General features: G+C 42.5%; 1 protein-coding gene across 3 annotated transcripts in view; it reads right to left on the bottom strand.

The window, feature by feature from the left end:
- Nucleotides 1-1,760: 1,760 nt before the first annotated feature.
- Nucleotides 1,761-23,458, bottom strand: part of SLC22A23 (solute carrier family 22 member 23) — a 207,972-nt gene continuing 186,274 nt past the window's right edge. For all 3 annotated transcript variants that reach the window (XM_053243660.1, XM_053243661.1, XM_053243659.1), the window contains exons 7-10: nucleotides 22,184-22,416; nucleotides 19,689-19,721; nucleotides 16,763-16,886; nucleotides 1,761-7,395 (exon numbers count right to left, since the gene is read on the bottom strand). In XM_053243660.1, the coding sequence (XP_053099635.1) occupies nucleotides 7,038-7,395; nucleotides 16,763-16,886; nucleotides 19,689-19,721; nucleotides 22,184-22,416 (748 nt within the window). In that variant the 3' untranslated portion in view covers nucleotides 1,761-7,037. The remainder of the gene's footprint in view (nucleotides 7,396-16,762; nucleotides 16,887-19,688; nucleotides 19,722-22,183; nucleotides 22,417-23,458) is intronic.

A 23,458-nucleotide genomic window follows, 5' to 3' on the forward strand; every position in this document is an offset into this window, starting at 1 on the left:
TATGTTTGGAGGAAGAAATAGTAGGCCAGTAAGGAGAGTGAAGTGTCGACAGATGACTGAAACGAGGCAGCACTGCTTGGCTACTATTTTGCTGCAGTCTTTTCCCGAACTGCATACATCCTACAAAAAGGAGCATGAAGGGTCGGGATTGCAGTTCAAGATTGAGAAGGAATTGAATAGCAAAGCTGCACAAAGTAGTCCTGCTTCGCTACTGGGCTTTCCTGATTCATTCTGGTTGAATTCAGAGTCGGAACTTTGGTCCCTCCTCCCCCTGCCTTGCCACCCTCCCCCAGTCCCTATAGGTGCTTACCAGGCAGCACAGGCATGAGAGAGGCTGGCTCTATTTAATTTTTTTTATCTCCAAGCCCAGCAAAACAGCAGTTTTCCATGGCAGCACTGCTGTTACCTCACTGAGCTCAGTCAACTGGTTCACTTTGGAATCTAAGCTTCGGTGGCCGAATCTCCTTCAAATCAAGTCAGCTAGCCAAAACTTCACACAACCCTATTAGTCAGGAAAAACCTGTCTATCTTAGAAGAGTCCGAGTCTATAGGGCTGAATGAATTGCATCCCAGGACATTACAGTAACTTGCTGGTGTACTCTCAGAACCTTTGTGTATCATCTCTGAGAAATCTTGAAGAACCGGTGAGGTGCTACAAGACTGGAAACAGATTAATGTTGTCTTAATCTTTAGAAATGAAGATTGGGGAGATTCCAGACCACTCTAATTGCATAAGGAGTGACCCATCCTCAAGGTTTCTCCCTAGGGTTCTGAGCAGAAGTCTAGGAGCTCTCGAGTAGTCAGGAACAAGGATGGTCCTATGGCAAGCCCACACAGAGAATAGTCCAAGGACTCTGCTTTCTGAGTGTCCAGTGCAGGTCTCCCCACAGCAGTCCCACACAAGAAATGATCAAGGCTAGTAATTTCAGCTCAGTAACAATTCTGGACGCCAGAGTCCAATATTCCAATTTGAGGTGCAGAAGTCCAGAGTTTCAACTTAGAGAGGGCAACAAGTCTGAATACACAGTGGGTGCTCAGCTGGGTAGGTTTCTAGCAGGAGCCATCCAATTCCCACAGAGCAGCAGGAGCAGCAGCAATGCTTCCCCGGAACCTTTGGGAAAATCCTTCATGCATGTCTAGGGGAGACAAGACTTATCAGGTTTCCCTCTCTTGAGTAGTATAAGGTTCTATCCTCTGCAAAATCCCAAAGGTGGTAAATTCTAGGGACAAAGGTGGACAGAGGGGCCCGGTCATGGTTATTCAGATGAAGTGTAGAACAAAAAGGCTCTTCTATCACATCTGCATAGCTGACTTTGGACCTGTTCTTGGTTGCATTTTGGGGTGTTTGTACAATTTAAAGGCTCTCCAACCTAACATGCTTTTAACCCTTCTTTTGCGTCAGGAACTCTGGCTTAAACATGACTTGTCAGTTCTTGCTAGGCACCTTTTGCATAGTTTCAGTCTTTGTGCCACACTGCTGCTTGATCGAAGCAGAATCTAACTTCGGCTGTGAAACCAACTTTCTGTCTATACTCTGATTCCAATTCATTTATTTTCCACTTATTTTACATTTATATCCTGCTCTTCCTCCAAGGAGCCCAGAGCAAGCCAGAGTTTCCGAAAGAGGAAGGGGAGAAAAGATTGGTGTTGTCTGCTACCAATCTGGTCTTGTGTACTGGTCTAAAAAACTTGAGCAGGCATCAAGATGCAGCACAGACCAGAGATGTGCCGCAGGCAAGAAAGACATGCAAGGCATGGGATGCTAATGAGGCAATGTCTTTATTCCTGTACATTTACATACAAAGTTGTTCAGTAGGTACAACGGATGTAACATCATGCAGACATTTAGCTTTTTTAAGACTGTTTGTCAGTAGTTGATTTTGAAGCTTGTGCTATGGAGAAGCACCAAACTACTCACCGTACAGTAACAACAATTAGTCAAGAAAACTTCATCAGAAACTGAAGGAGGGGGGAGGGAATTCTCACCCACTACAGACATAGCACGCTACTCCTTTCTCAAAAAATGTTTTCACATAACACATTTTAAAATGAGGTTTTGTTTATTTTTAAATTAAGTATGGGATATCTGCCACACTTAATTGGTGTTTTTCTGACCCAGCTACAAATGCAACTTGATAAGACATTCACAGTTCATTATAATGGCACTTCTGAGTTTGGTGATTTTTCTTTCAGGTTTTAGGAACTGGCAACTTAAATGAAAAACTTCTAATAATAATAATAAAAAAGTCCAGAACTCAAAACAAAATCACTGCCACTAAAATAGGAACTTGTTCCTGCAAGCATCAATAAAAATGATTTTCCAACCTATTCTTACAGTGTTTTGTTAACAGAGATAGTTACATAAATCTTTAAAAGTTCCATCCTGATTTAATGTCTATGCAGATTTTTTAAAAATTCAATTTTTAATGCTAAATTAAAAATAAGCCAGAAAAAACTGTCTCTTCTTCACTCACAAAAGAACCCAGGGGAAAATCTGAATGGAGAGTACATTTTCCCATGCTGTCCCTATTAGGATAGACTTAAGAGTTTGTTTACAACATTACACTCGGTTGGACTTGCACTTCTCCAGACTTAGTAACAATCTCAGGTTCCCCAATTTGAATTATTGACTGTTTTGGTTCTTGAACTCCACTCATAGCTGTTCATAAAGACTACCAAATGTTATATGACATTTGCCTCCAGGTCACTTAGCAATGAGCAAGGACTCGGGCTGATCCCCACTTCCTCAGCCTGTGGCAGCCCCCATTTTGGCTCAGCTTGTGTCAGACGGGCCATTTCATTGTGCTGCCATAGGCTGAAGAATTGGCCTTTGGCACACAACCACTTACATGTGTTTAGTATGGTTTGTGGTGTCATACCAGAAGCTAACTTGGCCAAGGTGAGCACATGACACAGACAGGCACTCAACTCTCTTACCACAGCCTTTTATGCCTAGAAGTCAGCATAAGTAACTCAACTGCCCATATGCTGAGGCAGCAGTGAGAATGGCCCTCATGTTCCCATAGCACTGAAGCATTACCGTCTCTAGAGGGGGAAACAGCACTGAATATCTGGAGATACCAATTAAAAACAAACAAAAGTGACTGCCATCCAAGGTATGAGGAATCAAGGTTGGAGAACGGACCATACTTTTCCTAGAGCCGAAAATCATATAGGGGATTGCTGCTTATGGTCTTATTCTGCCCCATTGTCACCTCAGGGCAAATAGATGTTGCAGGTTTGTGAAGTACTACTAAAACCTGCAAAACTTGTTTATCAGAAATGCTAGCAGGAAGAATGTGCTCACAAAGGCCAGCAATGTCCCAAACCACTTTCCAAACACTGACAAATCAATTGTCTCTACTACCACTCCCAGTTTTACTTGTATGTTGCTGTGGGACGTCTGTATTACACCTCACAGGGTTTATTGTAACAAGTGCCGTGTGTTTCCCTAATAGCAGGCTTGTCAAGCTTCCAACCCCAGGTGATGTGCACTTGCCAGTTATGTGCTGCCGCCTACCAGGTGCCAGATGCACCTATGGCTTCCTAAAGATGTAACTACAGAAGGTTCTTCAGTTAAACTGCAGACAAGCTGCAATACATAGCTGACATACTACAAAAGGCCTCAGGGCCACAAGTCTGACAGGCCTGTATTCATTATCATGAAGAATAAATGAAAGAGGCACTCAAAGCTTGATAGAGTCACTAAGAAACTCTTATCCAAAGAAGCAGACAAATAGCAGGACATTACATCACCCTGCACAATGTGATCCACCAGGCGGAGCATTGTTTACCAGATGTGTATGGTAGCCCAGTAGAAGCTTAATCAACCTGTCTTTGTTGCCTAGATGGGAGTACATAAATGGAGTGCTCAACCACCTGGCAGGTCCTCATATAAATGGTGGTTCACGTTGCACAGGAATAGAACATAATCAGTAGTGTTCTCTTGCTGAGAGGATAATCTAGTACCTGTCTTGTATCTTCAGCAAAAGCTGTCTTGAATCAGTTATGCAATACAAAGTATCAGACATGTACTGAGGTAATTTTAAAAAATCTCAGCAAAAGGAGTGTTGGGGTGGGAAATAACTCATGCTTTTAAACCAAACTAACCATAACGTATTTTGAGAACAGATTTATTTACTAGCTCCAGACAAAAATAAAAGAAAGAAAACCTTCCAAGATTAATTTTATAAAAAATCATTTAAAAAAAAAAATCACCAAGTGCTCCCACCACCTTACAGAGTTCTATACACATTCCCTCTTTCTTTTTTGCTTTGCTTGTTTGTCAAGTTAAGGAGCATTGCACCAGAACAGGAAACTAGAAAACACAGCAGGTGACAGAAATGAGCACAACAGGGACTTTTAACAGTGTTAAAATGCAATAAACTTCATAGGCTGGCAAATGGTCAGCATGATTTGTACTCTGTTCTAAGAATATATGTACAGAGATGGAGAATTAAAAAGCTGTTCCATACCACATGGATTGCAAAAGTGCTGTGTATTAGCTCAGAGCTTGTGTGACCTTCACCAATTCTCTTCTCTTCTCTCTAATGCTTTTCAAGGCCCCACTCCATTTAACAATAAATAAAAATTATACTTCATAGATTTCACTAGAAATCCACTGTTCCTGATATGTAGCTTGTATCAAGCATTATATAAAAGGCAAAAGGCTTCACACAAATTTGGCACATGAATACTGCACAGTTCCAAAGGCCTTATTTTTCAATGCAAATGTAAGGTTGCATTAGTGTGGACATAAAGAAGAATGAAGGAGAGGTGGCCATTTTGGCATTGTTTTTAAAGCCAGACAGTTTACTAGAGAGCATAAGAAGGATTTGGGCTCGCACTTTTCAGCAAGTCCCACTGAGGTGAACACAGCAGTGGCACTTTGGGGTTGTGTGAGGGAAAAACCATTGAACAATCCAGTGTTACTTCTCAACTGGGCTTGAGAAAGATCATCCCAAGCATCTCACCCACTGTAAGGAAATTAGTAGTTTTACGACAACATTGTTTTTTCTTCTTCTTCAAGTACATAAACACTTCTCTTTTCTGTAGGCCAGTTTTGCCCCTCAGCAATTAGCCAGCATTAGAGGCTGCACTATTTGCTATAAGACAAGCAGCTTTGATGGCTTTGTGCAGGTCATAGGGATGCAAAAAGCAGTCTGACAGAGAGAATAAGAAGGAATCTACAGATAATTTAAGTCAACAGACAATATATAGAGCGAAAAAGGGACACGGCAAGGAGGAAAGCACAAAAACTAGCCCTATCCTTTGCCCACGAATGCAAGAGATACATCAAACAAAGTGACAGTCAAAAGGATGGCTCTGCACATCACCACACATCTGGTTTCTGTGTTCATTTAAATGACTATACCATCAGGCAATCACAAATGTATGGTCTGAGTAGAGGAGGAAGGAGTGGGGCAATTAACTATATGCAAAATAGCTATGAGTTCATAAGCTGGCGCTCTGGGATTCTTGCCTAAGAACCAACATTTCAGTAGCCAATGCTTGTGTATGGACAAAGGTTTAAATAGCCAGCACAAATTATTGCTGGTCTTTGGGGGAAGAAGAAGGAAGAGAAGAAAGGACGTGTTTCTTGCTTCATTAACACCCCATCAGGATCAATTTTATACGGAAGCAAGCTCCACTGGAATTCAGTAGAAGTTACTTCCAAGTAACAGGATCAACGTGTGCCTGTTCCAGCCAAGGGGCTGATTTATTGAGAAAAAATGATAACTCCTACAAGAGCACTTGGGGTTTTATTTTGGTGCACTTATGGTAGCAGTTTCCTATAGTTTTTCACGCTGGAAATGCCAGCCAGCTGACAATGGCAAACGTAGGGGGGAAATGCGTTGACAATTGCTTATTCATCTCTGCTGTGGTCTCTGCTTAACCATCCAGGGAACCCTTTGGTTTGCTTCTTCCGCCTCCTCTTCCCCTAATCTTAATTTTTTATTTATTCTGTCAGTTCATTTATATCTTATCGCTTCAACAACCAAACAAATCAAACAGTCTTGGGCACAGAGGAGGCACGCAGCAGATCTGATGCTGAGATAGTCAAGTTTCCAGCCTAGCTGCTTTTAAAACCTGTTCAAGCCCTAAACTCTTCAGGCCATCATTTCTCCCTCCCAACTTGGAAATATTATTCTAGGAAACACTACCTTATAGTTCCTAGACCTCCTGCTAGACTAAAACCACTCTTGGTAATGCCTTGAGCTTACCGCTGAATAATGCAATTGAAATTGGCTTTTGTTATTATTAATAAACATTTGCAAGAATTCTCTATAAAGAGACATGCTCCTCATTTAAATCCACATGCCTGATCTCAGTTGGAAAATTTAGCTTGCTTTCGCAGTGGTTTTTCCCTTCAGCTTTGAACTGTAAGTAATATGTGGACTCTTCTATCTTAATATTTAGAAAACAGTATTTTTAAAATACACTAGGGTTTATTAGCCAAACTCTGTTTCTGCTGCCAAGAATGCAGTTGGAATTTTGTCAGAGATCTGTATGCACACTTATACAGTAGGTAAACCTGGGGGCAGGGAGGATGGGATTATCTGGAGAGACAAAATTTGTTGAAGCTAAAGTGTCAGTAGTCAATGAATTCATTGTCACAGCAAAAGATACCCCATTCCGTCAAAACACAGAAACTATAAAAACAAAACAAATCCCATGATTTCTTTCTTGGAATGGCTGCACTTCTCAAGAAAAACATGGCTTCGTGTTTGTGGTCAATGAGAGGAAAAGGGAATAAAGTGCTTCTTGGGGGGGAAATATCATCCAAATAAATAGAAACATTTCATGGCAGGAAGAAAAGTAAAGTTTTGATGGGTGGTTATCTCCAGCCAGTTTGCTTTGAAGATGCATTTTCCCCATAACCATTTCCAAAGCAACTGCACCCCAATCAAAGATTCCTACAAGAAGTGGCTTTAGCAGCAGAGTCCAATTTCCCTGTGTATCCATCCCTTGTTTCACTGGTCTGTCAACCTTGTAGGGAAAGCACTTCTACCCAGAAGTGCTCCTCTTTCAGCCAGCTACATAGCCTTCATCCCATTGGCTGTGACATTCTCGGTCACCCCATCATTCACAGCTGCTGAATCATGAAGGCCGGAGTAATCCTTGAGTTCAGAGTTTGTCAAAAGCAGGGGCTGCTCCCCCTTTTTGTGGGGCAGGAGGGGTTGTCTGGTGTAATGTTCGCCATCTGGAATGTTCTCTGGCAGGTTCTGGTTTTTGCTCTCAGGCAGGAGGAGGATGCAGATGATGCAAATGAGGGTACAGCAGGCAAAGATCACATGGTGGAGGAAGTAGCCTTTCTGGTTGTGGAGCTCCATGATGGGGGCTGTCAGCATACCAAACCCAGCACTGGCCTGGACAAGGCCAAGGCCACCGCCCCTGAGGAAAGAAGGACATTCTTAACAGTCACTACAATTGATTTATCAGGGTGCATTTGTTATATTGAGTACTATTATTTATTTACTTAATTTTTACCCTGCCCTTTCTCCAAGGAAGTCAGGGACATTCCCCTTCCCCACTCTTGCTTAATCCTCACAACAACTCTGTGAGAGAGGCTGGACGGAGCGATGGCCAGAAGCCCAAGGGTCCCCCAGTGAGCGTTGTGTCTGTGTGGGATTGGGACAGGTCTCCACAGTTTTAGTCAGACACTCTGACTATTTCACTACACTGGCTCTCCATTTTAGAAATACCTAGCAGATTCAATTGTGCAGGCACACACACATAATTCAGTCTTCTATAGTACTGCATCACTTCAAACACTCATTACTTACATACTGCTTTTCTTTTAACAGGAAACCCTAAGGCTTTACAGTGATAAGTTCACAATTTAAAAAAATCAACAGCAACAGCTAAACACATCCCATAGAATATGCTACCAACAGCCTGCTTGTTTAAACACATCTTAAAACTAAACCAGACCTAGTTATACCACTCCTGTAACCCCAAGCAAGTACCACAGTCCAGGGCTGGGTCTTCCTCTGTTTGCATACCGTCCCAGACACCAAAACACACTCTCACCTGGCACATCTTGCAGAATAAGCCACAGTTCAGTGGTGGAGCAAATACTTCTCATGTAGGAAGTCCCAGGTTCAACCCCCACTACTTCTGCTTACCATATTTACCTGAATAGAAGATGACCCTGAATTTAAGACGACCCATTAACAATAAGGCAGAGGACTCTGAATCTAAGATGACAGCCCCAATTTCTAGAATAAAATAACTTTGAAAAAACCTAGTCTTGGAGTCAGGTAAATACAAGCAGGTAGCAAGTGATGGGAAAGACCTCTGCCCGAGACCCTGCAGAACCACTGCCAGTCAAAAGGAGAATTATTGAGCTGGAAGGACTATAATGTGTGCATCATTCATATCTATCCATCTATAAGATACATGATGTATATCAGTGTTCCCTCTAATTTTTTTCATCTGTGTGCAAAATTAATTTTGTTCTGAACAGCAGTATTAAGGCAGTGTGTGCACACATATACTCAGAGAGGGGCCTTCCTGATTCAAGCAGGATCTAAAATTTCTGAGCAGGATCTAAAAATTAACTGAGCAGACATTAAAAAAACCACACCTTATGTGCATGCACACAAGAACGTATTTGTGTTCTTAGAGGGTATATACATAGTTGTATTTGTATGCAGCAGTATTATTATTATTATTATTACATTTATATCTTGCTCTTCCTCCAAGGAGCCCAGAGCGGTGTACTACATTCTTGAGTTCCTCTTTCACAACAACCCTGTGAAGTAGGTTAGGCTGAGAGACAAGTGACTGGCCCAGAATCACTCAGCTAGTTTCATGGCTGAATGGGGATTTGAACTTGGGTCTCCCCAGTCCTAGTCCAGCACTCTAACCACTACACCACACTGGCTCTCAGTAGTAGTAGTAGCAGCAGCAGCATATTCTTCATAGTAGTCCTGATCTCTTTCTCACTAGAGGGGACCAGACTCCACCAAGAACTTAACCAAGGCCTAAATTGTGTCAAAAGATGTTAATTTGTAACCCAAAATATACTTCCTCCAGCCTTTCCCTGGAATAAGAAGTGTCCCAAGGGATCAAAGCTTATTACACTACACAATGATTACACAACTGAACAAAGTCAACATAATAAAATTATCACAAAAATCCAAATACTGTGCATATGAATGAAAATTACCTCACACAGCCAATCATAGCTACTAAAAACCAACAGAAACAAGGTAGCCTTACAATTAAAATATTCCCAAGTATGCTGTCTGCTGTAAATTTGCATTCCTTCTTGGAGCAGATCCTAAAAATCACATCAGTGACTGGGAAGGGGAACATATCTGCTAGAATAGTCTGGGAAGTAATCTTTACTCTACCCTGAATTGCCAGTTCACAAAAATAATGACCCTCAATGCCCTTTCACTAAGTCTTTGCTTTCATTAGTATTTTTCTATACCCATATAGCCTAGAAAGCTTACATTTTTTTTCACAATTTGCTTTGTGAATTTCTCTGCATTATCACTAGGGAGCAGACTTTCCTCAGATTCATTTAATGAACAGTACAGAGAACCATTTTAAATTGTGATGATCTACAAGTATTGAGAATATTGAGAATGGCATTCTAAATGTATGTATTACTTTTAAACATCATTCTCTTCTCCATAATCTTCATCTTTCTCCACCTGTAACTAAATAGTTTTGATATCTCTCTTAACAAGAGGCATTAAGGCATTCAGTCATTAGGACTGCCATAGGATTAAAGAAATCTTTTTCAATTAGTTTTATAAGTTCTTCTAGGAGGTAATTGTTTTCATTCATATGCAAGTTTTTGCAGATGTGAAGCATGCAGCTCAGTTCAGTTCAGTTTATTTACCGTCGCTGACCAGAGAAATATATACAGTACATACAGCTCAAACAGTGACAATAGCTAATCCAGCTATTCGTAGACCTTATGGAGTCCAGCTATACAGGTACACTCTTACTTCAAATTCTAATGGCAATGAGGCAGAACTTAGCAACTGCATAAGTAATTTTGTCATCACTCTCAGAGAAAAGATAGCTAACAGAGAATTCATCCAGGCAGCCAGGGTAATTTGCTAGGAGGGGCACTATTAGTTCAGTGATTGTCCCTGTAAAAACTACAGTACAGTAGCACATGCGGTAGTCTCTCAATAGCACCTGACTTGCAAAGACAAAACTGCTCCACATGAGGGACTTTTTTGATCCTGCCTTCAAATACAGCAGGAAAGTATACTGTTTTTGTTTTCAGATGAGCGTGCACCTTACTGTTTTTGTTTTCAGATGAGCGTGCACCTGTGCCATCTTGGAAGAGGCATTCCCTCCTTTGTAAGAGAAGGAGGAATGCCTCACCTAAGATGGTACCTGCCCCATAACATTTATAAGTACTGGTCTTATTTATTTATTATTTCTCCATGTAAACTGCTTTGGAAACTTATCTTGAAAAGCAGTATATAAATATTTGTTGTTGCTAAAAATAATGTAATATTTAAAAGATCTTTTGTCAAATCAAGAGGTGGTGTAGTGTAGTGACTAAAAAGCTAAGCTACAGCTGAGGAAGTTCCCAAACTACAAATATTTATATACCGCTTTTCAAATCAAGTCCCCAAAGCGGTTTACAAATATGTAAATAAATAAATGAAATGGCTCCGTGACCCCAAAGGGCTCACAATCTAAAAAAGAAACATAAGATAGACACCAGCAACAGTCACTGGAGGGATGCTGTGCCGGGGATGGATAGGGCTAGTTGTTCTCCCCCTGCTAAATAAAGAGAATCACCATTTTAAAAAAGGGCCTCTTAACTCAGTTAGCAGCAACAACATTGCTGTTTGTCTTACTATAAGTACAAGCATGTGAAGTGCTTTATGCAAATACTAGGTGGTTTTATTAGTAATAATCAGGGGACCGTTTAATCAATCAAAATATTTTCAGTCAACTAATCCAGTGTTTCTCAACCACCGGTCCCTGGACCGCTGCCGGTCCCCGAAGGCTTGAGTGCCGGTCCCTGACTGGGAGTCAACCCCCCCCACCCCCAACTGAAATCAAGGCACTCACTTCCTCAATTTTGCACATGGCACGGAAGAGGAAGAGTATCATGGAGGCATGGGACCCTTCTTGTGCCTTGCCTCCATGTGCTGCTGAGATCTTCCTACAGCTATCTTATTCCCTATCTTTACAGCTTCAAACTGTATGCAGTGCGGGGGCATGGAGGAAAAAGTATGGCAGTGGGCGCCACTTGAAGGGCTGCTGGTTCTTGCATGCTCATTATTTGCAGCCAAAGGTTGGTTGATTGAAACCCAGCTGCCTGTTGTGGTCAAGGCGCCTTGAGAGGGAACGCTGTTTCCCTTTTGCATCAGTGGGGCTTGCTTGTATGTTGTTTTCGTTGGCCCCATGTAGCTTTTGAATTTTTCTAATGGCCCAACATACCCTCTCCACTGAGTAATCAGAAGCACCTCCACCCCCACCCCGCACATACTGAAGACATACTGGAGACAAATTTGTTCACCCAGGCTTTTAGATTCAGGGGTTCTCAACCTTGGGTACCCAGACGTTGGTGGACTTCTACTCCCATAATCCCCAGCCATAATGGCCAAATGCCATTGTTGTTGGCGGTTATGGGAGTTTAACTGAGGGACCCAAGGTTAAGAACCCCTAATATTCCATGTTTGCAAAAGATTCCAAATTTAATTATTTTAATGCTTATATTATTTTCATTCTAAACTGCCCAGAGATGCATGTTTGGGGCAGTATAGAAGTCTGATAGATAGATAGATAGATAGATAGATAGATAGATAGATAGATAGATAGATAGACTTGAAACCAACCCCTTTACTAACTGCTGGTCCGGGAAACTGCGCATGAAGAATGTAGCGGTCCTTGAAACTCTGCACAAAGAATTTAGCGGTCCTTGACTCCAAAAAGTTTGAGAAACACTGAACTAATCTATCTGATTAATTGAATAAACAGTCCTCTCAGTTATGGTAAATAGCATTAAAACCATGCATAAAAAAGTTTCAGTGAAGAAAATAGAGGCCTACAAACATAGAGGCCTACAAATAGAGGCCTACTGGAACTCTCTTCCCCCGCCAGATTTGGTCTGCCTCCTCCCTTTTAACCTTTAAAACCTTATTGAAGACATTTCTTTTCCGCCAGGCATTTGCCCTTTTAGTTTGTTGATTTTTTAAAATCTCGGATGCTATTCTTGTTTTGTACACCACTCTGAGTCTGCGGGTTGGGTGGTATATTACATCTCTTAATGAATGAATGATTATTTCCCCACCACAAAAATGCCTTTTCTATGCAAGCAGAAAACAAAAGTCCTATTCTATACCACCCCATCCAAAGGCTCTGGGTGGTGTACTTAGATATTTGCTAGCCCATAAGACCTCTTAGTTGAGTACCATTTGCAAATTCCTACTGATTCTTAAGAATTTTCAAAAGCCCATCCTGATTTCGAATTTTCCCTGAACATTCGAGCCTTGCCTACCTGGGCAAAATTTGGCCTGGTCACAATTACATGTAACCAGTTACAAATAATGGAGGACTAGTTTATCCAACCAATATTCAGAGAGTTCAAGACCTACCAGTCGCAGCTGGAGTGTACAGTGTGCTACTAAGTACTGTAAAGAATGGGGTGAAGGGTCCATGTGTGATATTCACACAACGACCTTGCATCTTTGCAGGGGGTGCTAGCATGCTCCAGCATTATCTGCCAGGGCAAGCTAATTATGTAATTAACTGATTCAGGTTGCTGGAGGGGTTTGTACAAACATAGCAAGTTGTGCCAGAATGCCATGACTGGATCTGTTCCATCTCCTCACTCACTGTCCAGCAGTGGTGGATAATGGGTACATCAGCCTTCCCTCCCTTGGCAATGACTCAGTGGTAAGGTACTCTGTGTACCATTACCTGGGCTCCACCTGGATCCCAGGGAAAGCTTTTCTACTTATGAAAAGTACTCTTTATTGTCCTGAGAAAACTCCTCCTCTTTACTTATAAAAAGTATGTTGAGATTTGTCTCCAGGAAGTTTTTCACATCTTCCAGAATGGAGAGTGTGCGTCCACATATCAGCCAAATTTACCCTGAAATCCCTGCGAGCTATCAGGGAGCACTCCATACACAATTCGTGTTTTTCATCACACATTAGAGTGCAGCCTGATCTGGGTTTTTAAAAATCCACTTTTTGCATTGATTTCTTGGGGCAACTTCGAACTTGCAGTAAAGCCTTGCAGAAAACCCACAGTAAAGCCTGCTGTCTGGGAAAGCCATAGGCTCTTGTTTGTTTTCACTGACATCTCCCTGTATTTCTTTACTGTGGACTCCACCCATTAGAGGCAAGTAACTCTTCCATAAACAATCATTTCTCTTGGGGGTCAAAGAGAGGCGAGTTAAAAGGCTTTGTTATTGCTGGGATTGTCGTTTAACATTTCCAATTCACCCCTTGAACATGCAACAAACCAAAGACTGAAGTGAATTGAAGGGTTTGTTATCTAGAATCACTGATCATAGGACACAGGCTCCTGGCACAGATAGGATGCTTTTTGTTCATTACTGCTAATCTTTTGCAGGTACACATAGTGGGCAAAGGGATACGAGGTGGTCCAGAGCATAAGAAATGAACAATGCCAACTTGTTGGCCTGCCTGTGAATGCACCTCCCCATGCAATGCTTCACCCCCACTCCAATTAACTTGTTCTATAAAATTTCTCATCCTGTTTTGCAGCAGGAAAAAAACACACACAGTTGTTCTGTCAACAAGTTTGCCGCAGGAGGATTATGAGTTTCATTTTGTTAAGTGTTTGAAAGCAGCTTTATAATGAACTCTTTGGCACAAGGAATTAAGAATTCTTCACTGATGCTTAAGTGCTTGGCAGCGTGGGACTGGAGAGGCTGACCAGAACTGTCGGAGTAGCATACCAGAGACCTTAACAATTGGTGTGATATGGAAGAGCCTCCACTTCACAGTGCTTGTACGTGTAGTTTCTGGGAGTGAAAGATATTCTTGGAGTTTGAATTTAAAGTTGCGCAGCATCAAGCTTTCACTTCTGGTAGTGGCATTTTCTAGAACATCCCCCCCCCCCCCCCCGTTTTATAATGGCCAAATACCGATAGAGAAAAAGTAAGATTTGACTGATTTCATCTTATGAATTTATATAGTGGTTTTCAAGTATTCAAAGCATTCCACATACACTATCTGAGTAATTCTTACAGTAATGCTTACTTCTGTAAAGGAGGTCCCTATTATCATCATCATCTCCATAATACCGATGGAGACCCTGGTCAAAGTGACCTTCCTGAGGCTATGTACGGACTGAGAGAAGTCACTTTGTAAACCACTTTGGGAACTTTTTCACAGAAAAGCAGTATATAAATAGCAGCAGTAGCAGCTAAGATCTGAATGAGGGCCCTCACAGCTCACCATCTTAGGAGCAAAATAGATGTAACTTGGGAAATCTACAATCCCTGCTAACTTGGCAAAGAGGCACCTTTTAACGTGGTGATTCTCTTTTATTTAGCAGGGGGAGAGCAACTGGCCCTATCCACCCCCAGCACAGTACCTCCAGTGACTGTTGCTGGTGTCTATCTTATGTTTCTTTTTGATTATGAGCCCTTTAGGAACAGTAGGCCATCTTATTTATGTATTATTTAATTTTCTAGGTAAACTGCTTTTAATATAAATATTCATAGTAGTAGTAGTAGTAGTACTACAATTACAACCTTCTCCTTTAAAAAAATCATTGGCAGCCACCTGCTTTGAAGATCAGGAATGTGGCACTGGGGGAAGAGGATGCTTAACCCTTTCCTCCTGTACCCTTTCTTACATCTAAACTGCCCCTTCATAGCTATTAGCCACAGAAGGGGAAAAGGACAGGTAAAGATAATTTTGGACCAGTAATCTGCCCCCCACCGCCCTCCAAAATTAACAGCCGTTTGGGATTGGGGGATTATTTAGATGATGGAGAGAGCAAGGGAGAAAAGGGGTAAACACCCTCTCCATAGGACTGCTTTCCTGATCTTTAAAGCAGCCGAATGGAGCTGCCAATTAAGTTTTTTAAATGCAGGAGGTCCTAATCGTAGATCTCCCACATTGTGTCTAGTTTGGCCGTGGGCCAGCACACTGCTTTTAGGTTCCCTGTGACCTCCAGCAGGAAGGAACCTGCAAGGGACTTGAACTAGCAGTGGCAGCAACAGGACAGAGAATGCTCAGTGGCTGACTCCATCGGATAAGCCTCCAGTGATACAAGAAGTCTGGCAATTATCCCACCCTTTTCCAAAAGGGACTTGGGACAGTAAACATGGCTCCCTCCTTCCCACTCTGTATTTTCACAACTGCCCTGTAGGGATGTGCATGGAACCGCAGAGCTGCAGTCTGACGCTGGAGGGGTGGCTCTTTAAGGGTGGGGGAGGGTGCACTTACACCTCCCTCTGCTTTTCCCCTGCCGGCACTCCGTTATTTTCAAAAAATCCATGGGGCGGCAACGTACCTCCCTGCCGCCCCTTCCCCTGTTGTTGGTCGGAAAGGCAGAAGTATAGCCTGCGCATGCGCCAGCTGTCACGCATGTGCACCCACCACACGTCTCACGTTGCCTGTCGTGTGTGTGTGTGATGTGCGGCGCACGCGCGTGCATGCAAGAGTAGGTGCACGCACAGGATATACTTCCGTTTTCCCCGCCAACAACAGGGAAAGGGGCAGCAGGGAGGTATGCTGCTGCCCCATGGATTTTTGGGGAATAATAGAGTGCCTGCAGGGGAAAAGTAGCGGGAGGGGTAAGTGCACCCTCCTCCCCCAACCTTAAAGAGCCACCTCCCCCTGGCATCGGACCGGCGGAACCACCGGTTCCATGCACATCCCTACAGTCCTGTGAGGTAAGTTAGGAAGAGAGATAGCAACTGGTCAAAATCTTTATCAGTAAGTTTATCTCCTGCAAGCAGCAAAATGTATAATGTAATCAACTGTCTGGCAGTAGAGGTGGACCTCAACATACGAGGTTCTGCTGTTCTTGGTTTCACGTATCCGTGGCCCACCAATTGTGGACCTCAAACCCAACCTCATTATCCGCAGATACAAAAGGATCAAAACCCACATATCTGCGGTTTGGGGACGGCCAAAAACCGGGAGTAATTTTCAGCCACCCTTTCAGCCACCCCAAGGAGCCATTTTGTGGCTCATTTGAACTAAGAACAGCATGTATAGGCAACAAACTACTGTATAGGCACAAGTATGTTGGCCACTGGGGGGTGGGAAAGCAAACATTGCCAACCCTTGGATACGTGATGCAGCAATCACAATCATACAAAGTGGAGGCAAACAGTGAGGCTCACAGCACCAGTTCCTGGGAAATAACAGCGCAGGCTATGCTATGTGGGAGTCAGGAAGGCATGTGATGAGTACGGGAATGAAATGTTGGTACAAAAAATGCCCAACCATCCCCTCCCCAAAGGGGCCACCTTGAAAACTCATCATTGACTGGAATGGAGCACCACAGTACCAGTGAACTACCTCACAGAAAAATAAAGGCCATCTCCTCCTGCAGGATCATAGCAAGGTTGGAGTGGGTTCTGGGACAAAAATTGAAGATAAACCACTGTCCCTCCACTTTCTTCTTCTTCTTCCGAGGAGTATGAGGGGAGAGCAAAGAGCAAGCAAACGGGCCTCCACTCCCTTGGGGGCACAGCAACACCTATTCCCCCAAATTGTTCAGTCGTGACTAAGCCCCTGATCTCCTCTCCTAAAAAGTGAGCTTTTTGTGGTCATACCTTATTACAGTTGGTGTAATTTCTGCACAGAAGAATACACTGAGACTTCCAACTGCGTGCGATGAAAACATACCCACGATGGAAAAGGCGGTGGAGAATTTTTCCCTGACGCTGTCATTCATACCTTTTAGATACATGCAGAATAGTTTATTTTCATTTTGCTAATATTAGTGACATACTTCCCTCTAGCAAAGACAATAGATACATATTGCTTCTTACCACACTCTAATTGCCCTTTCGTACAGGGAGACTAAAAGGTATGCCTTGTTGCCTGAGGGCTTCTCAGAGGCATCTGGTGGGGCACTGTGTGAAACAGGATGCTGGACTAGATAGGCCTTGGGCCTGATCCAGCAGCGCTGTTTTTATGACGGTAAAAAGGGCTAATATTTCCCCACCACTTGAATATGTCCTTGTGGGTGAAGGTGAGATTAACTATGATAGATAATGCTTTCCAACCCAAAAGGTCAAGAAGTACATTTCTCCCACATAAATGATTTGGCATTTACTCCTATGTAAATGAAAAGTACTGTGCTGCATTTTAAGGCACTTGCTATCAGAGAAAGATTTACCCTCCACCCACCCCTGACACTGGATGGCTCAGCCATGACTGACAGAGACAGGAAATCAAAGGCACATTCTGGATCAATCAGTGGCATAGGGCTAATGTCTGAATATTCTCCCTTAGGCAATTCCAAAATCTTGCTGTAGGCAAGGGTGAATATCAACAACTTCTTCAGGACAGGGATGTGCATGGAACCGGTTTGGTGGCCCTTTATGGGCCTCTGAACTGGTTCAAAGAACCAAAGGTTCTGTCGGCAGCGGGGATGCCGCTTTAAGAGTGGGGAAGGGTGCACTTACCCCTCCCACCGCTTTCCCTCCACTGGCGTCCTTTTTTTGGAAAGCTAATCAGGGTGGTAGCGTACCTCCCTGCTGCTCCCATTGGCCCAACAGGGGCAACGGGGAGGCAGGGAGGTACGCTGCTGCCCCTATTAGCTTAAAAAAAAAAAAGGACGATGGCGGGAGAAAAGCAGCAGGAGGGGTAAGTGCACCCTTCCCCGCTTTTAAAGCAGAACCCTCACTGCCTTCAAGCCTCCCCTCCGCAGTTCCATGCACATCCATACTTCAGGGGTGGATCATCAACAATGGAGCAAATGTGTGCAAGGAACATGGACCACCACTAGGAGGAGTCACATCTGAAAATCCTACTTAAATCAGTTTCCCCATAGGGGTCAATGGGACACTCAAAAATATTAATAACTTGTGCATGGCTAGATAGAAAGCTCTGAAATTTCACATAGTATTCCTACATAATTATAGTATTACATATGTGGATGTTCAAGGAGATCAGTCGACCCAACAATTTTTGTTTTTTAAAAAAGTTTTTAAAATAATTTAAAAATTCACTAAAAACAAAACAGGACTGATCTTATTTAAAATAATTTAAAAATTCATTAAAAACAAACAGGACTGATCAAGGACTGATCTCCTTGAGCACCCAAACATTTAATGATACCATCATGTGCTACTATCATATGAATTTTGAGAGCTTTATGCACAACCATTCTTGAATTATAATATGGGGTGCATAAAAAGGGAGTAGTACTCCTTTTATATGAAGGCAAGGGGCAGTTTCCTCCACATGAGGCTTGAATGATGGGCAGAGCAGCAGATTCAATTCTAGAACTTTTTGTAACTTTCTGCCATGAAACAAAGCAGTTATGACACTTCTAAACAGTTTTAGAAACTTTTATTAAAAATCATTAAAAGTCAATTAGTGAACCAATATCCTTGAAGGTTCATGCTATCATATAACAGCATTAAGTGTTGAATTTAATACCATGTGAAATTTCAGCACTTTCTGCCCAGCAATCTGGGAGCTATTAATCTTTTTGAGTTTTCCATTAATCTCTAGGAGGAAATTACCCAATGGGGTCCATATTCAATTCTTGCACACAGGCCCATTCAGAGATTGTTAAACCACTGATCTTGCTCCAGTAAAAACAGAGTCAGTCAAATGGAAATTATGATCTGACACCTCCATCATCTTTCTGCAAACTGCCTAGAGATGGAAGTTTGGGGAGGGGTACAAATAAAATAAATTTCAAGCTGGGACTAGAAATTCACCCAGCACTGCATCTCAATAAGGAGTTTATTACACTACAGCATCTAATTTTACAAGGGTGTTATACATCTGCAGCAGAAAGTAGATAATACTACTTTATGCCTGGTGATTTTTAGAGATATACACAGGAGAATAACAACATTCAACATGTTGTGAGCCGCCCTGAGCTGTAGTGTACTGGAGGAGCAGGGTATAAATATTTTAAATAAACAAATAAATATTCAAGAAAGCCCAAACATTTCTTTTAGGGTGTGGTGGTGGCCGTTCATACAAGCATGTTCATGACTTGATGACTGAAGTATCAACTCATGAATTAACATGTGCAACAGACAGAGGTTTTGTATAATCTCACATCACCTCAAGCCCTGTTCAGGTGTTGTACCTGGACACAGGTTCATCATACATGAGGAAAAGCAGCCAGGGACTGAGGCGGGCAGGCATGTCCTTGTATTCATGTACAAAACTGTCTGAATTGGGCTATAACATTTTTCAGTGGAGTCTGTTCCCACTCCACTGAATCAGCTATGAATCATCAAGTAATGAAAAACTGTAAGCAGAAAATCCAAGGCAGGTATACTCAGCTCCAAATAAGGAGTTTTTCAAACAGTTTCAAGATCTGTTCAACAACAGATTCAATATCCAGAGATGAGGAAGATCCCACAGTTATTCAGTTATGGAATCTCCTGGTTCAGGCATTCACTGGGTGGGGCAAGGAAGAATGTGAGCAAACCTCAGGCCTGCTCCTGATCTTGCTGCATGTGGAGGAAGCAATATCAGAACCATACACTAATATGAAATCTGTACCTGAATCTGGAAGTTGAGTGTATTTTCCAATAACTAGATGCAGGACAACAAAATATGAGAGAAAGAAATTGAATAATTTATAAGGAGAAACACAGCAATTAAATGCCAATTATCAAAAAAGTTAAGTAACACCACAGAATAGCAGCTTTGCCCACCTGACATATTCCCCTTCAGTGCTATGGTAAGTGAAAACATTTTCTCTTTCTCCCTGTTGCCTGACAGGGCATGCAATTTTCTGTCCTGTTCCAACTGGAAGCATATAATTCTAATGATACCATAACAATCAAATACACACTGGTGAAGCATTCTAGACCTAGAATTAGTGCAGAGACTAAACAAAGGCCTTTGTGTTGGTAATGAAGGTGGCGTGGCGGTGGGGGGGGGGAGAGTCACTATAAGCTGTACTACTCAGAAGGGTTTTGTTAGAAAGCAAAGCCCTGAGTTTTTAAAAATTATTAACCTTTGCATCATTCAGCTGTCTTTGTTAAAACTGAGTGCACCGACTGAAAAATTATTCATGTGTGCCACTTATGTATGGCTCACATATTTTAAAAATGTTCAGTATGAAAAATGGAAAAAAAAACATCCATTCTTGTACAGATCTGGCACCCAGGAACTCTGTAGAACATTCTTCCTTCACAGAATCTCTGAAGTTCTCAGCTGAAGGCCTGGTTTTTATTAGTCTCAGGATGCACATGCTTGCCATAGGTATAAAGTGGGTCTCTCCTCTCCACATCTTTTCTTCTATTTCTGCACACCTTTCGAGCATTTCTATATAATGTTTATTTTCTAAACACATACACAGATATACACGATTTTTATTAGGCTGTAGATAACTGTAATAAATAAATACATAAAATATAAACATTGGTATAAGACTTTAAGGCTGTTTTAGAAGAGATGTTTTAATCCTGTGCTTAATGTCCAACACAGGAACATGTTGCAGAGAGCTTCTGTTTGGCTGCAGCTCCATGAGTATGTTGCCACATTGGATTTTGTGGCAGCAATCATGTGATCAGTGTTCACTTGAAGAAACTGCTATGAGGCACTCCATAAGCTAGTTTTTGAAGAGAGAGGTCACAATGGACTAAAGGCAAAGAGCAAGGCAGAATCAGAACTGGTTTAAGGTGGTCTGGGATGGGTTTGTTGTTGGATGCAAAAACAACAAACCCATCAAAGATCACCTTAAATTTCTCCAGCATATTCAGCCATTTCACATACTAAGCCCAAATTGGCATAGATGCCCTTCCTTTCTTACTCTCTTCAACAGCTGATTGGCAATATTTCTAACAGAAGTAGCAGGACCTCTGGGATACAGGAGTAGTTCTATTTGCAGTCATGCAAGTGGATCAGCTAAAATTCACTTTTCCATACAACCCTTTAAGGCACAGAGACTCAGCGACTCATTGAATTTGGCAAGACAGAGAGTGTAAATTGAAACCAATTAAATTGTGCACAGTCTAACGCTGATATTTTCAGAGTTGTCCAGTTCAAATGTAGAGACTGCTAGCAGCCTTGAATCAAGGGGAACGGATCATTAAAAACTTGTGTTGTAGTTAATCCTGACATGTAGCCAGATTGTAGTTTGTTCTTTTTCTCAGAATGGCTGGTGAAGTCTGGACTTTGCCATTGAAAATGTTCCCACAAGAGGCAAGCAGAGAAAATGGGAAAATTCAAAAGGGAAAATATTAGTTTTGTTATAATAAGGTCCAGTCTATATGGTATCTGCTCCCCAGAGAGATGGGTTTTCCATCCTTACATTGTAAAATCTAGTGCAGATTACTGCCTGATTTGTTCTTATCACTTGGGAAATTTCCTCAGCAATGTTGGACATTCTGTCACGGTTTTGGTGCTGATGAGGAAATGTGAGGGTGCAACTGGTGATATCACAAACATGGAAATTAGTTCTAGAAGTGGAAAAGTGGACAACCCAAAATGGCTGGGATGCATATAAGGTAACATGTAGACTGGCCCTAACAAAGAAGATAACAAAACGCCTACATCCATAAAATTTTATCATCAGAATTGCAATTTCTCTGAATTAGACCAGCACTGCTGATTGTCTCTTCTATTTGCCATTGAAAATTGAGAGCCGGTCTTGTGGTAGGAACCATGACTTGTTCCCTTTGCTAACCAGGGTCTGCCCTGGATTGCATATGAATGGGAGACTACATGTGAATTCCATAAGATATTCCCCTTAGGGGATGGAGCCACTCTGGGAAGAGCATAAGGTTCGAAGTTCCCTCCCTGGCATCTCCAAGATAGGGCGAAGAGAGACTCTGGCCTCCAATCTTGGATAAGTTGCTGCCAGTCTGAGCTAGACAATACTGAGCTAGATGGACCAATGGTCTGACTCAGTATAAGGCAGGTTCCTATCTTCCTATTTTTAGACCTACAACCAAGAACAGCAGCCAGCTCGAATCCTTGTGCAAATCCAAAACACAGTGCTCTACTCATTCTTGTCAAAGTATACGTAGTTTAATGCCTGCACTCACAGTTGAGAAGGCCAAGTTGTAGAAGTGCAGCCAGAGCAGTGAGGATCATGAAGAGCAGCAGGCCCCCTCTTCGCCCAAGGAATCCAACAGCAGGGCACATGGCCAGACAGGATGCCAGAGTAATCCCAGCCATGGTGTAGTAGTCCGCATAGAAATTGTTGGTGAGGGACATCTGAACTTCATGACCCATCATGCTCTTTGCAAAGCAGTGGTGAATCCCATACCCAGTCAGCCTGCAGGAAACAAAAGGCAAGGGATTACAAGTAACTGTAACTGAAGAGCCAGGCAGCCCAAGGAATATATCTCACAATGGGAATGCAGGAAAAAGAATGACTCAGGCTGCCTAGTAATTCACCCTTAGAAAAGGGAGAAAGACATGCCTGGATTCCAGATAAATACCTTTAAGAACATAAGAACAGCCCTGCTGGATCAGGCCCAAGGCCCATCTAGTCCAGCATCCTCTTTCACACAGTGGCCCACCAGATGCCGCTGGAAGCCACAGGCAGGAGTTGAGGGCATGCCCTCTCTCCTGCTCTTACTCCACTGCAACTGGTACTCAGAGGCATCCTGCCCCTGAGGCTGAAGATGGCCTATAGCCCTCCAACTAGTAGCCGATGATAGAGCTCTCCTCCATGAAGTTATCCAAACCCCTCTTAATGCCATCCAGGTTGTTGGCTGTCACCACATCTTGTGGCAGAGAATTCGACAAGTTGATTATACGTTGTATGAAAAAGTACTTCTGTTTGTTGGTCCTAGATTTCCTGGCAATCAATTTCATGGGATGACGTTGACCCTGGTTCTAGTGTTATGTAAGAGGGAGAAGAATTTCTCTCTATCCACTTTCTCCACACCATGCATGATTTTATAGACCTCTATCATGTCTCCCTGCACTTTCTCCCAGTTACTCCCAGTGCCAGAACTTCTAGAACCAGTTCACAAGTTACCATATTCCCTGTGGCAAAGCACTTTCAAGGTGTGACTCTTTTTGCCCTGCCATTATTTATTGGCTGGCTGGGCATCTGGATCTTCCCGACTGCAGGGAGGGCTACCATGTGAGCAACAGATGCCGTCAAGAACCATTGGCACTGGTGACGAGACTTTTCATGCAATTTGAAGTATCCGTGTTATGAGTTGCACTGAACAGCACAGTGGGGACTCTATGTCGAAGCACCTTGTCCAAGGGATAATAGGAGCAGGAGGCAGGGCCTTAGAGCCTAACTAGATGTTAAATGAGTTATCCATTTAATGAGATGGATTTTTTTACTCTCAACTAGT

This window comes from Hemicordylus capensis, chromosome 4 (genome assembly GCF_027244095.1).
Source record: "Hemicordylus capensis ecotype Gifberg chromosome 4, rHemCap1.1.pri, whole genome shotgun sequence".
NCBI classification, from domain to species: domain Eukaryota; kingdom Metazoa; phylum Chordata; class Lepidosauria; order Squamata; family Cordylidae; genus Hemicordylus; species Hemicordylus capensis.